The 13658-nt window shown below is 34.8% G+C and overlaps 2 protein-coding genes across 2 annotated transcripts in view; one reads left to right on the plus strand and one right to left on the minus strand.

Annotated features, from left to right (window-relative positions):
• Positions 1–13658, plus strand: part of LOC142339478 (uncharacterized) — a 604341-nt gene that overhangs the window by 175782 nt on the left and 414901 nt on the right. The window lies entirely within an intron of this gene.
• The window catches only part of LOC142339473 (uncharacterized), a 72947-nt gene that overhangs the window by 925 nt on the left and 58364 nt on the right, over positions 1–13658 (minus strand). Inside the window, exons 14-15 of the mRNA XM_075389516.1 lie at positions 12362–12594; positions 591–867 (exon numbers count right to left, since the gene is read on the minus strand). Coding sequence (XP_075245631.1) covers positions 709–867; positions 12362–12594 — 392 coding nt within the window. The 3' untranslated portion in view covers positions 591–708. The remainder of the gene's footprint in view (positions 1–590; positions 868–12361; positions 12595–13658) is intronic.

Here is a 13658-nt window from a genome sequence, read left to right on the forward strand (position 1 = left end):
AGTTCTGGTGAATCGCATACTTCGGAGACTAGCAATACGTAAGGCTCTAAAAGAGCTGCTTAGCAACTTAAAACCCTCCTTGTGTACATAATTGGTCTTCAATGAAATTTGTACCAATTATATTAGTCCCGTTGCTCTTTATTTTTGCTACTATCCGCTTCTTTTCGTCTGATAGTTCGTTGACTATTTGGCTGACTATTCTGACATCCTGCTTTTTATGCCATTTTTCGTCTTACGCCCTTTTGAATTTTCGTCCTCAAAAACGGGCTTAACCTGTTTAGCCCGTTTTTGAGGACGAAAATTCAAAAGGGAGCAAGACGAAAAATGGCATAAAAAGCAGGATGTCAGAATAGTCAGCCAAATAGTCAACGAACTATCAGACGAAAAGAAGCGGATAGTAGCAAAAATAAAGAGCAACAGGACTAATATAATTGGTACAAATTTCATTGAAGACCAATTATGTACACAAGAAGTGCAAACTGTTCACTAAGTTTTACAAATAAATGTCAATTTTCCCTATTTGAGTTGTCAGCACAGTACAAATTGCAGAACAGGGAAATTTTACTACAGCATGAAAATTACAAGCTAACTTGAGAGAAATCAAAGCTGGTGGTGGCAGCGGATGGCACGTCCTCTCCTCGGGCTCTCTCATCCGACTCAGCTTCTTTTGCCTCCCGCTCTTCCTTATCCACAGACTGGCTCATTCCTTTACCTTTCCTCTTCCTCTTCTGCTTCCGCAGATACTGCCTCCTCTTCTCCCATTTCCGTGTCCTTATTGTTTTTGGAAGCCAAGTTTCCAATATCTACATCCTCAGTCGGTACTCTATTCAAAGATGCGACCAGCCAGCTGGATTCTGCACCCACAGACTGAAACAGAGCACAAATTCGAAGTAAAATCACTTCATAGTAAGGTTGTCATTTTCCCACAAACTGTCGATATTGTCGAACAAAAAGTGTCAAAAAGTTTTCAAAGGCTTGCTAAATCTAGGATATTTTCCGTGTGTAATATGCACCTACAAAGCTGGGGGGACAAGTGGAGACAGACCGAAGTCTAATACATTATTGATCAAATTGTTTTTGATGTAGCGTCTCCAAAACATTTTGGTACAAACCTACAAAAAACCAGCCTTCAAGCTAGCATCAACCTTCTTTGACCTCTCAGAAACGAAAGCCAAACAAACAAATAAAGCCAAAAGCCTTGAAAAATAGCATAAACTCAACAAATAAACTGAACTCGGACGAATTGCTCGTGAACGCAGCGCTAACGGAAAAACAAGAAATTAACGACAGGTTACGTGCGCAGGAACGCTATTAAAGAAAAGACAGCGTTTTGATTATAAATCTACCCTTTGACTCCCGAAGTGTGCAAAAATTTCAGTTGGACGTAGCGCCCAACTATAAATCTCGTGGTTTCTATTTTGAAGCAGCGAGCATAAAAGCTTGGAATATAGTACCCAGCCATCTAAAAAACAAATGGGAGCAACATTTATATTTACGAGCTAATAACTGAGTGTGAGTCAAATATCAAGGCTGAGGCTGCAAAAAGAAGTTTAATTACAACCGCGCACAACCATGCGGTATCCATTTGGTTCAAAATGGATCATAGAATCCACGATTTCTGAAAGTGAATCAGGTCAAAGACCTAAAAGTTACCTGTGATTTAAAAAAGCAATGATAAGACCATGACTATGAAATTCGCGCTCCTGTAGTCATGAAACAAAAATAACTAACACCGATGTTATTCAGTACTAGTATTAAGTTAATCAGTTTCGCTTTCAGTAAATCACAATAAGTGTACAACAATTGAATTTGTTTTCATGCTGTAGGATAAATTCTTCTTGCTTGAAAAGAGCGTAATGAAAAAAAAAACGGAAAAGAAAACATAGCCGGCAGATTGCCGGAATAGCTGCGAAAGAATAGACCTGCGTACCATATAATAGAGATAGAAACAGATACAGATCTAAATTGAAAAAAAAAATCGACACCGCTCAAAAAACTAGGCTAAAAACATTCAGCGATAAATTCGTAAAGCTTGTTAAAATTCATTCCACAGAAGCCTCTTATTAGGGGCCTTTACTGCACATATGACTTTCCTTGACCTTAAACAAATTCAAATTAAACTTAAGTTTTAAAGTGCAAAAGTCATTTTATTGAGTGAGGTAAGTCACGTATGATCAAAATCTAATCACGCAAAATAACCTTTCGCTAAAGCGAGTGAGAAATGACGTCACGCGCGCAAATGCCGTTAGTGAGAGGAAAAAGTCATTCAGAAAATTTGACTTTTTCAGCTTTGCTGTGTGAACAAATGTAAAACGAAAAAAGAGCGTCAGACGACGAAACAAAAAACATAGCCGGAAGAATTCCGGAAGCGACTCGAAGCACAAAACTTCACAAAAAAATGAAGCCATTACCTTTTGTATTAAACCCTTAACTCATTACCTCCCCGGGTCTGATCTAAAAATCGGTGAAACCTAAACCACTGTCACCAAGAGAAAGAAAATTCAGCAAAATTTTATTATTGAAGCCGTTTGGTAACGTTAAAAAAGTCTGAAATTTTTAGGATAGTCAAAAAACTGATAGCCTGGCAAAGCTGACAGGGCCATCAATTGCCCTCAGATAATTATTGATTCTAATCTCAAAAAGATCGCGAAAGCAAAAGGCAGATAAAAAATTTTCAAAAAAGACAGGAAAGTCAAAATTACTCAAAAAAGTGCTCAAACTAAAGAATCAGAGAACCACTACAATAAGATTTCTAATCACGGCAATTAAGACAAAAATAATTCATGATTCTGCCTTGTTGTATATATGCTAGACAACATTTCATACTAATTCAAAAATTAAATTAATCATAGAAAAACAAAAGCAACAGAATAATATTCAAAGGCCAAAAATCGTCTAAAAACAATACGAAGCCCGGAAGAAAATCGCAATGAATAGTAAAAAGTAGAAAAGTTGGAAAAGACTTTCTAGCAAACTCCTCCTAGTACTGCCTTATTTTGAATTAAATCAATTGCAAACCGAAGAAATCAAGATCTAAGAAAAAGCTGAATTCATTCAATTTATTAACAACTGAAAAAATCAATATAACGAATATAAAAGTAGGTGCCAGGACAAAACTAGAATGATACAAACGAGAATGTGAAGAATATGGACACAATGTTAGGAACACCGTAACAAAAAGACCAATTCTTGATTTTTGAAAGTTAAAAATCAAATTTAAAAAATCAAGAAAAACGAGTACATTTAATTGATCAGCATTCGAGACATAGAAAAATCAACGAGTCATTAAAGACAAAAATCCAACTTGCTGAAGAGAATAAAACAAGAAAAAGCAGAATTCAGACATGCGAAACAATGAAACATTTTGCAAAAACGTGGTCAAAAAATATATAAGAATGCATTTACAAAAAAAAATTTATCTGTTTTTTCAAAAACTTAACACCAAAAAATGATTGAAATTTTATTAAAACAAAATTAAAGTCCATCAGGTTCCCCAAAATACTATTTCTAATAATTAAAAGCAAAATAAAAACAAAAAACTAAAAAAAAATGGCAAAAAACTACGAAAGTCGGATTTGCAAATGTACAATTTTATGAAACAAAATTACATCGAGGTAGAAAGAGGCATTGAGTATATGAAATATCAAAGTTAAGTTGTCATATTAACTGATTTTTGACAAAAAACAGCTAAAAGATCCAAAAATGAAGAAATTAATAGAAAAAAAGCCAAAAATTAACTAAAAAATCAAGAAATATGTGCCAATTTCGCATTTGAAACGCAATTTCAGGCTATGCAAAATACTGTGCTATCAATTTCCGGGGTTTACATTTCAACATAGCATCGATTAAAAATTATTTCTACAAAAAACCAAATTACAAGCAAAAAAACTAGGCCACTTAGACGAAAAAACGGCTAAAAACGGTTATCTATATGTGCCATTCAGTCAAAAACTACTGTTCAATGTCAATAAGCCATTCACTAAAAGCAGCGCATGATCAAAAAACTTCTCTCGCTCAGAAAAAATTAGTTCACACTGCAATTTTACTCGCTTTCGCTTATAGGTCAAAACATCGTCTGAACGAATAGTACTTCCGGTACAAAAAAACCTTAAGAAAACCAATACTCCTCTTCGAGTCGTAAAAAACCAAGAGCACCGCAATATACCTACGCTCAGCTTACAGCTTCGCAGCTATAATAAACACTGTTGATTGTAACTGGCTTAACAAAATTCTAAATAATTCCCAACAATTATTCTTTTCTGTTTTCTTGGTCTCGAATTCTGCTTGCGATTGGCGCAATTCGCGCAAGTGGTTCAATAGTTAAAGGCTTAAAAATAAAAAAGAAAAGGAAAGGGTTTTTAAAACTTTTAATCTAACGTTTTCTTAAACTACGTAACATAAGGAATTGAACTATTAAAAGTGTTTTTGGCTATAAGAGAAAAACGTATTGGCCTGCGTGGTTCATATTACAAATTTTATTCAACAAAAACCTGAATCCAAAACAAAAATTCTACCGCAAAATCGTTGCTCCATTGTCCAAAAAATTTCGATTAGTTACAAGTAAAAAATTAATCTCGACGAAAAGACGGCTCAAAGAATCTAAACACAGAGCCCCTATACCTGTTTGGTTATCAGTCACTTTTCCAATCAAGCAGAAAAAAGGGGCGTTTGCGTTAGAATTTCTTTCTACAAAAATAAAAGCGACAGTTGTATACTATTGTCACTGCAACAACGTACAAGCAATAACAGCTAAACTAAATCTCTATAATAAACTTCCTATGTACATCACAAGCATGTATACGCCACCGAATACTGTAACACTTTCACATCGTAATGAACAATATTATGAGTCTTTAATCTTAGAACCAATCCCAACGCCTGCTGTCTGGGTACAGTAGGCGGTGAACAACTAGAATCAAAATTAGGACCATTTCTGTTCCTTATTTACGTATGATTATCAAATGCATTCGGCGACTTATACTTGAGTCATTTTTTATACCGAAACAAAATTTCTTTTTTGGATCGCACAGTAAACGTTAAAAAAGTTTACCACCTAACAACAGGTTTCCGAAAAACAGCAACATAATCGAACTAGAAAATTGAATAATGTCTGTCAAACTTGACAGTTGTTTCATTGACAACGTAAAACAAACTTCAAGTAGGCAATTCAAAAACTTTGCTTATTAAAAAATGGAAAGCTATATTCTGTTAAACAATTTTTTAGACTGTTGAATGGCAAAACTTTTTTTTAGTTCAAAAAATTCGAAGGCGTTACAATTTTTCTTTTCAGTTTTCTCACCTGATTCTTTTTTACACAAACTTCCAAACTAAAACTAAAAACATAGCTGGCAGATTGCCAGAAAATATCGCCAATAGCTTCGTAGATCTACAGTCTCAAACAACAGTAAAAAAAAGACAGACCAAAAATACTCTTTTCATTGAAGGATGAGATGTTATACTTTGATTAAGAGATTAAGAATCTGTATAACTTACTGCTGCCTCTATTAGCTGCCCTCAAATAACCTTCATTTAGAGTGACAAACATTTACTTGACCATATCTCTTTGAATTCGAAGAAAAGTGAATTTCCAAGTGAGGCAGTCATTTTTGAGAGTGAGGTAAGTCACGTCCGCTCAAAAACTTAATCACTTAAATGGACAAAAAAAATTGCTCAACTATGAGTGATAAATGACATCACGCAAGCGCTTCAGTTAAAATTGCGTGAACAAAAAGCAGATTTGAAGTGGTTCTGACGTCATATGGTCGAAACAAAAATCTTGGACACAAGAGACATAGCAGCACAAGTCTTGACGTACAGTTCGAAGAATTTTCATTGACTAAACAAAAAACCAGACATAGCACGGACTATTAGCGAATTGAGAAAACCATTTCTAAAAAAAATAAAAAAAGCAGAAAAACCAAAATCAATGTCAAAATGGCGTTAGCGATAATAGATAGTAGAATAGTAGACAGACCAAAAAAGATACCTCTTTTTATAAAATGTGTGTTGTATTTTGATTAAGAATCTGTTTAACTTATTGCTGCTTCTAATAGCTGCTCTCAGATAACCTTCATTTAGAGTTACAAAAATTAACTTGACCATATCTCTTTGAATTCGAAGAAAAGTGAATTTCAAAGTGAGGCAGTCATTTTTGAGAGTGAGGTAAGTCACGTCTGCTCAAAAACTTAATCACTTAAATGGACAAAAAATTTGCTTAACTATGAGTGATAAAGGACATCACGCAAGCACTTCCGTTGAAATTGCGTGAACAAAAAGCAGATTTCAAGTGGTTCGGACGTCATATGGTCGAAACAAAAATCTTGGAGACAATAAACATAGCAGCACTGACGTACAGTCCGAAGAATTTTCATTGACTGAAAAAAATCAGATCAAAAACAAAAAAAAGAAAATCAATGTCAAAATGCCGCATAAGAACAAAAAACCACTAGCGAGAAACAGTAAAAATCAAAGTGAAATTGCCGCATAAGAACAAAAAACCACTAGAGAGAAAGCGATCTTCTGTTCAAACACCGTTTTCTCACTACTTAAAAAATAAAGCAGAAAAATTTCACGCCGCGAAACCACTCGCTTTTTTGCTCCACTTCCCGTTTCGGCGTGACCAAAATCATACTCCAATTTGACTTCAAAAATCTTGAAAATGTGTGCAAAGAACAAACATAGCCGCATATAAGTTTGGCAATACTTAGATGCACACTTTTGATATTTTACTAGTAAATGTTCAAAAAACAAGTTTCACAAGTGAGTTCTGGAGTCATCTTTTGAGTGAGGTAAGTCGCGCAATTGACCGAAAAGCGGAAATGACGTCACGCACACGAATTTTAACTGCAAAGCAGTAGAAGCCACTGAAGTCATTGAAAAAGTCAATTCCAAGTCAGGACCGTAAAAATCATCGATGGAGAAGACGAATTAAAAAAAAATCACGATGTCGCCAATAATAACCCTATCGCTTCGCGGCTAATAAAACAAACAGCAGGACAAGTCCTGACATACAAATCAAAAAATTTCCATTGACTAAACAATAAACTAGAACGGACTATGAGTGAATTGGGAAAACCATTTCTAAAAAAATGAGACAATCAATGACAAAATGCCGCTAGCGAGAAAACAAAACCACCAGCGATAAATGTAAATCTGATTCTAACAAAAAACTAGGCCTAGAAAGAACTATGAATGGATTGGGAAAACCATTAAAAAAAAATCCTATCCAAAAAATTAAAAACAAAAAAACAAAGTGAAATTGCCGAATGTGAACAAAAAACCACTAGCGAGAAAGTGAATTTTTGTTCAAACACCATTTTTTCACTCTACTAACATGAGAAGGCCAATAATAGCCCCAGCTATCGCTGTGCGTCTATTAATTGAGATCTTAGCATTAGGAGTCATAGTTAGAATTGAAAACGGACCAGACGGTCTAATAGTGTCCTCTCGGGAGCTACATTTTGCTTAGAAACACCTGTTTATATAATCATTGACGCTTGTATTGTATTCGCAACAACAGGACAATTTATTAAAATTATTAGATAGTAGTGCACTAGCTGTAACATATAAATGGCAACAGATACAAATATAACCGACTAACGTCGGGCGAATTGCTCTCAAACGACCGGCGAGCAGTTGGATTCATCAGTAGCTAGCCACGGTTCAGTGAGGCTAGCTCTAGCTTGATTCGACTATGCAACTTTTAGGTTTCTAGCCTTGTTAGAAAATAAATCAAATGACTGATATTTTAAAAATTTGCAAAATATTGAAAAACTTTAAAAAAGCTTCCAGATTTTTTTTGCAGTGAAAATGTTTATATGTTAATAAAATTTATCAAAACACTGCTAAAGCTGGACTCATTAAAATATTGATAACCATTCCATTAGTTAAAGAAACTATGCGACAGCATATAATCAAGCCTTGGAGAAGATCCCTAGGACCATGGTGCCACAAAAATAACAAAAATTCAAACACAGTAAAAAAACTTGAAAAAATTGGCAAACATTTTCTAAAAATTGCTGATATTGAAATTTTGAAAAACATCCTCTTACATCTAGAAGCTATGAAGTGATCTATAACAAAACCCTAGAGGAGGTTGCTTGGCTCATGAGGCTGAAAAGAGCTACACAAATTTTTCATTTTGAAAAAAAAGCAAGTTTTTAATTAAAACGTAGAGAAACTATTCCATGGCGACTAAAAATATGTTAATAACTTATTATCAGAACCCTATAGGATTTTTGCTGGCCCCTGGGACTGGAAAGACCCGAATAAGGAAAAAATGTCAAAAAATTAAAAACTGCATGTTTTATCAAAAAATTGCTCAAATTCGTGATGTTAAAATGCTGAAAACTAATCATGGCCAATAAAAATTCTTTATTTCTTTATTATCAAAACCTCAAGGAGGTTTTCTGCTCCCTGGGTGCGGAAAAACTTGAATTACGACAATAAATGTCAAAAAACTGAAAAAAATGCAAGTTTTTTTTTTAAAAAAAAACTGCTAGAATTCGTGATGTTAAAGTGTTGAAAACCATCCCGTGGCGAGTAAAATTTTTCGTCAACCTATTATCAAGCTTTAGAGGAGGTTATGTGACTATTGAGGCTGGAGAAACCTAAAAAAAATGACGAAAAAATTAAAAAAAACTTGAAAATTGCATAAAAAATTGCAAAAAATTGTGATAAAAGTTGAAAAATAATCCATGACCAAAAAACAATTTCCAGTGGCTTATTATCACACCCTAACGGAGATTTTCTGTTAGGCTGAAAAACCTGAAAAGACATTAAAAGTCAAAAAATTGAAAATATCAATTTTTGTTTTAAAAAAAGCTTAAATTCGTGGTGTTCAAATGTTGAAAAGCATTCCATTACAAATAGAAACTATACGGTAACCTATTGTCAAACCCTAGAGGATGTTCGTCGGCCCTTGAGCCTGGAGAAACCTAAAAACTCAGAAAAATGGAAGTTTTATTAAAGAATTGCTAAAATTGGTCAAACTCAAAAATTGAAAACTAATCCATGGCAAATAAAATTTTTTCAGTAACTTATTATCAAATCCTTAAGGACGTTTTCTGGCCCCTGCGTCTCGAAAGACGTGATTAATGAAAAATAAATGTCAAAAAATTTAAAAAAAATTGCATGTTTTGTCATGAAAAAGCTAAATTCGTGATTTTAAAATGTTGAAACCATTCCAATAACACTAGAAATTATGCAGTAACCTATTTTAAAACCCTATATAAGGTTCCTTGACACCTAGGACCTAAAAAAATTGTGAAAAATAATATAAAATTGTGGGTTTTTACCGATCAGTTGTTCGTCAGTAGCCACCGGGGAAGGGGGGTGCACCAGGGAGCTTGTAGGGAGGGAGGGGGTGGGCAACAGTGGGGTGGGGGGGGGGGCAATAACGTGGTGTGCGGGGGTTGGTGGCAATAGTGGGGGGTCAACAGTGGGGGTGTCTTCAACTTCTAAGAACCGCCGTTCAAACCATAAGTTTAAGTCTCCAAAACAGTTTGAGCTGAAACAGAGCTAAAAGGCTCTAAGAGCACTTAATGCCCGCTGGGCGCTACATGTTCATCCTGTTTTTGAGGACAAAAAGTCAAAAGCGTCAGACGAAAAATCGGTCAAGCGAAAAATCGCATAAACATAGCTGGCAGATTGCCAGAAAATAGCCGCAATAGATTCGTACATCGGCAGTCTAAAAAAAAACAGTAAAAAAGACAGACCAAAAAAAATTGTCTTTTCATTGAAGGCTGATCTGTTATATTTTGATTAAAAATCTGTATAAGTTATTGCTGCCACTATTAGCTGATCTCAAATAACCTTCAATTAGAGTAACACACACCCATTTGACCTTATCTCTTTGAATTAAAGTAAATAAAAGTCAATTTCAAAGTGAGGAAGTCATTTTTGAAAGTGAGGGAAGTCAAGTGTGACCAAAAATTTAATCACGCGAATCAACAAAAAAACTCGCTCCACTACGAGCGAAAAATGACGTCACGCATGCAATTCAGTTGAAATTCCATGAATGAATGAACAAAAAGTGGCTGTGACGTCATATGGTCGTAACAAAAATCATGACCACGAAATGAAAAAACATAGCAGGACAAGTCCTGACGTACAATTCAAAGAATTTTCATTGACTTAACGAACAACTAGACCTAAAACGGACAATGAGTGAATTGGGAAAACCATTTCTAAAAAAATCAGCTGAAAAAAACAAAAAAAAACAAAAAAATCAATGTCAAAATGCTGCTAGGGAGAACAAAAAACCACAAGTGAGATATGTAATTTTGATTCTAACAGAAAACTAGGTCCAGAATGAGCTGTGAATGGATTGGGAAAACTATTTAGAAAAAAATCCGATCCAAAAACAGTAAAAATCAGTGTGAAATTGGCGCATGTGAACAAAAAACCACTACCGAAACCGACTTCAAAAATCATGAAAATGTGTGAACAGATCTTAAAAACATACACGGCAGATTGCCGGAAAATAGCCGCCGTTGATTCCAATAAGCATAATTGGGATTGAACGAATAGAATATATTGAAAAAAAAAGATTTGTACAAAAATATTTTTTAAGTTCAAATTAATTTGATGGCATTTCGTAGTTGAACATACTTCTGTTTCTTAGAGAGAGGCTACAGGGGCTACTATCAACATCAAAAAGCATTAGAGGTGGTAACTAAGACTTATAGGAACGACGTTCAAATAGCGGGCATCTAAAATTGGGCTTTATGGGTTTATCCCGTTTCTATTTCTGACTTCAATTTTTTAAACCGACTCTGTTCATTTTGAATTGCTTTGCTTAGCAACTGATGTTCAAATTCACTTTTAGCAGAATGAGAAGAGAGAAAGTAGCCTATTGAAGTCAAAAAGATTTCACGCAAAATGTCGAAAAAGCGGCAAAATGGTAAAGCGAAAAAAAGTTTGACGAAGTAAAAAAACATAGCAGGACAAGTCCTGACGTACAATTCAAAGAATTTTCATTGACTAAAAAAACTAGACCTAAAACGGATTATGAATGGATTGGAAAAAGCATTTAGAAAAAAATCCGATCTAAAAAATCGAAAAAACAGTAAAAATCAGAGTGAAATTGCCGCATGTGAACAAAAAACCACTAGCGAGAAAGCGAATTTTTGTTCAAACACCGTTTTCTCACTCTACTTTAAATTTCGAGCGAAAAAATTTCACGCCGCAAAACCACTCGCTTTTTCGTTCCATTTCCTGTTTCGGTGTGACCAAAATCACTACTCCAATTTGACTTCAAAAATCATGAAAATGTGTGAACAGATCTTAAAAAAAAAGACGGCACTCCAATACAATTCAAATTCTTTGAATTGTAAAAAATACGAGCGCAATAATAGCCGGCTGAGAAGATGAGGGCGGCTATTTAAAAAAAGACAGCGCCCCAATACAATTCAAATTCTTTGAATTGTAAAAAACAAGAGAAGGCCAATAATAGCCCCAGCTATCGCTGTGCGGCTATTAAAAAAGACCGACAGGACTAATATAATTGCTACAAACTTCGTCTGAGAGCAATTAAAAATTACTAGATAAGTTACCGAGCCAGTTTAGAAACAGGCCGTGGATTCTCAATACCGGCTATCGACTTGATAGCTGCAGTTATGTCAGAATAAAAACTCTAAGACGAGGGAATTAAGATAACCGAGGATTGTCAGACAAACTGCTATTGAATAATCGTCGGGAGCTGCAATCAATTGTAGCTGCTTCAACCCGCGGTAATAATAGCAGGGCAATAGGTTTAATAGTGGGGCTTAAAATGATGTTAACATAGCTGACAGATTGCCAGAAAATAGCAGCGATACCAGAAGTCTGAAAAACAATGGAAAAAAAATTCTTGAAAAACTTCAGAAACATTTTGCTTATCGTAGATTTAATTTAATTCGTTTAAACTTAAGTAATCTAAAGCTCTTCACATCACTTTCAATAAGATTCAGATATCCTAAATTGACCTTAACTCTTCCAATAAAAGTAAGCAAAAATCCGATTTGAGAGGGAAAAAATAAGTCACGTGCGATAAACAATGGAGAAAAAATGTGATGTAATGTGGCAACATTCTTTTTACTGCGGAACTTAGTTGGGGCTGATCATCTTTACGATGGGGTTTATGGTAAGTTACCATTGCGTATTGTCTATTATTTGAAATTCACATGCCGGCAAGACCACTATGGTAGGGGATTGATTGTATGAAAAGGTTCGTGAAAAATAAATACATGTCGCAAAACGTAAAATACAGGGGTGCTAACTTACTTTCTAACTTATAATTTTTACAAGTTCGTTCAGGAGCAACTAACAACTGCTTCAAACGCTACACCCAACTTAAAACTCTGCAACTATGAAAATTCACCTTTTTCTGAGCTGAGATCTCTTTCCCCATAGAGTCCTCGTTTTTCTCGTCCTTGTCTTCCTGCTTTTCTCTCTGATCTTCGTTCTGGCCACTTTCTTCCTCAATTTTTGGAGATTCAGTTAGCAAATCAGCCGGCAGCTCCTCTGACCTCACCTCCAGTTCTTCCTTGCCCACCACCAGTGCAGGTGCTGTCGAAGAAATCGCTGCAGATTGACCCAGGCCATCGCTTTGCACTATAGCAATTTAGTTGTAGGTAATTTTGACAGAGCCAAAACATGGGTTTAAAAAATAACACAAAACGCAGAACTAAAAAAACATAGCTGGCAGATTGCCAGAAAATAGCCGCAATAGATTCGTAGATCGGCAGTCTAAAAAAAACAGTAAAAAAGACAGACCAAAAAAATTCGTCTTTTGATTGAAGGCTGATCTGTTATACTTTGACTAAAAATCTGTATAAGTTATTGCTGCCTCTATTAGCTGATCTCATATAACCTTCATTTAGAGTGATACACACCCATTTGACCTTATCTCTTTGAATTAAAGTAAATAAAAGTCAATTTCAAATTGAGGAAGTCATTTTTGAGAGTGAGGTAAGTCAAGTGTGACCAAAAATTTAAGCACGCGCATGAACAAAAAAACTCGCTCCACTAAGAGCGAAAAATGACGTCACACATGCAATTCAGTTGAAATTGCATGAACGAATGAACAAAAAATGGCTGTGACGTCATATGGTCGTAACAAAAATCATGACGACGAAATAAAAAAAAACATAGCAGGACAAGTCCTGAAATACAATTCAAAGAATTGAAAGAAAAATTCAGACGTACTCTACCTGACCAGCAGATCAATTGAACAATTTCAGCCAGAACACAAACAAAATCATCTCATAAAATGGAGAAACAAAGAATCAAACCTAAACAAAAAAATACTCATTGCTAAAACTCTTGAAGCTTTTAAACCTAAGGCCAAATTTTTTCCCTTTAAAAACACCTATTTCAAAAACATGTTAAAAAACAATTTCTGCTTCCTAAATCAGTCCAGTATTACATCAGCAATTCCAAACTTTAAAAACTCATAGATCGATAGACAATAATTTTTAAAATTTCAAAATTCAAAAAATAGAAATTCGTTCTACTAAAAGGATGAAAGCCATTCAATTGCCCGCCTAGCAACTACTGCCCGACTATTTAATAACATACTATCAAACCCTGGATGAAATTACCTGGCTACTGAGGCAAGAAAAAAAAGAAATAAAACAAATATTTTGAAAAAACTTGAAAAAAATTGCAAATTTTAT

This window comes from Convolutriloba macropyga, chromosome 5 (genome assembly GCF_964194025.1).
Source record: "Convolutriloba macropyga chromosome 5, txConMacr16.3, whole genome shotgun sequence".
In the NCBI taxonomy this organism is placed as follows: Eukaryota; Metazoa; Xenacoelomorpha; order Acoela; family Convolutidae; genus Convolutriloba; species Convolutriloba macropyga.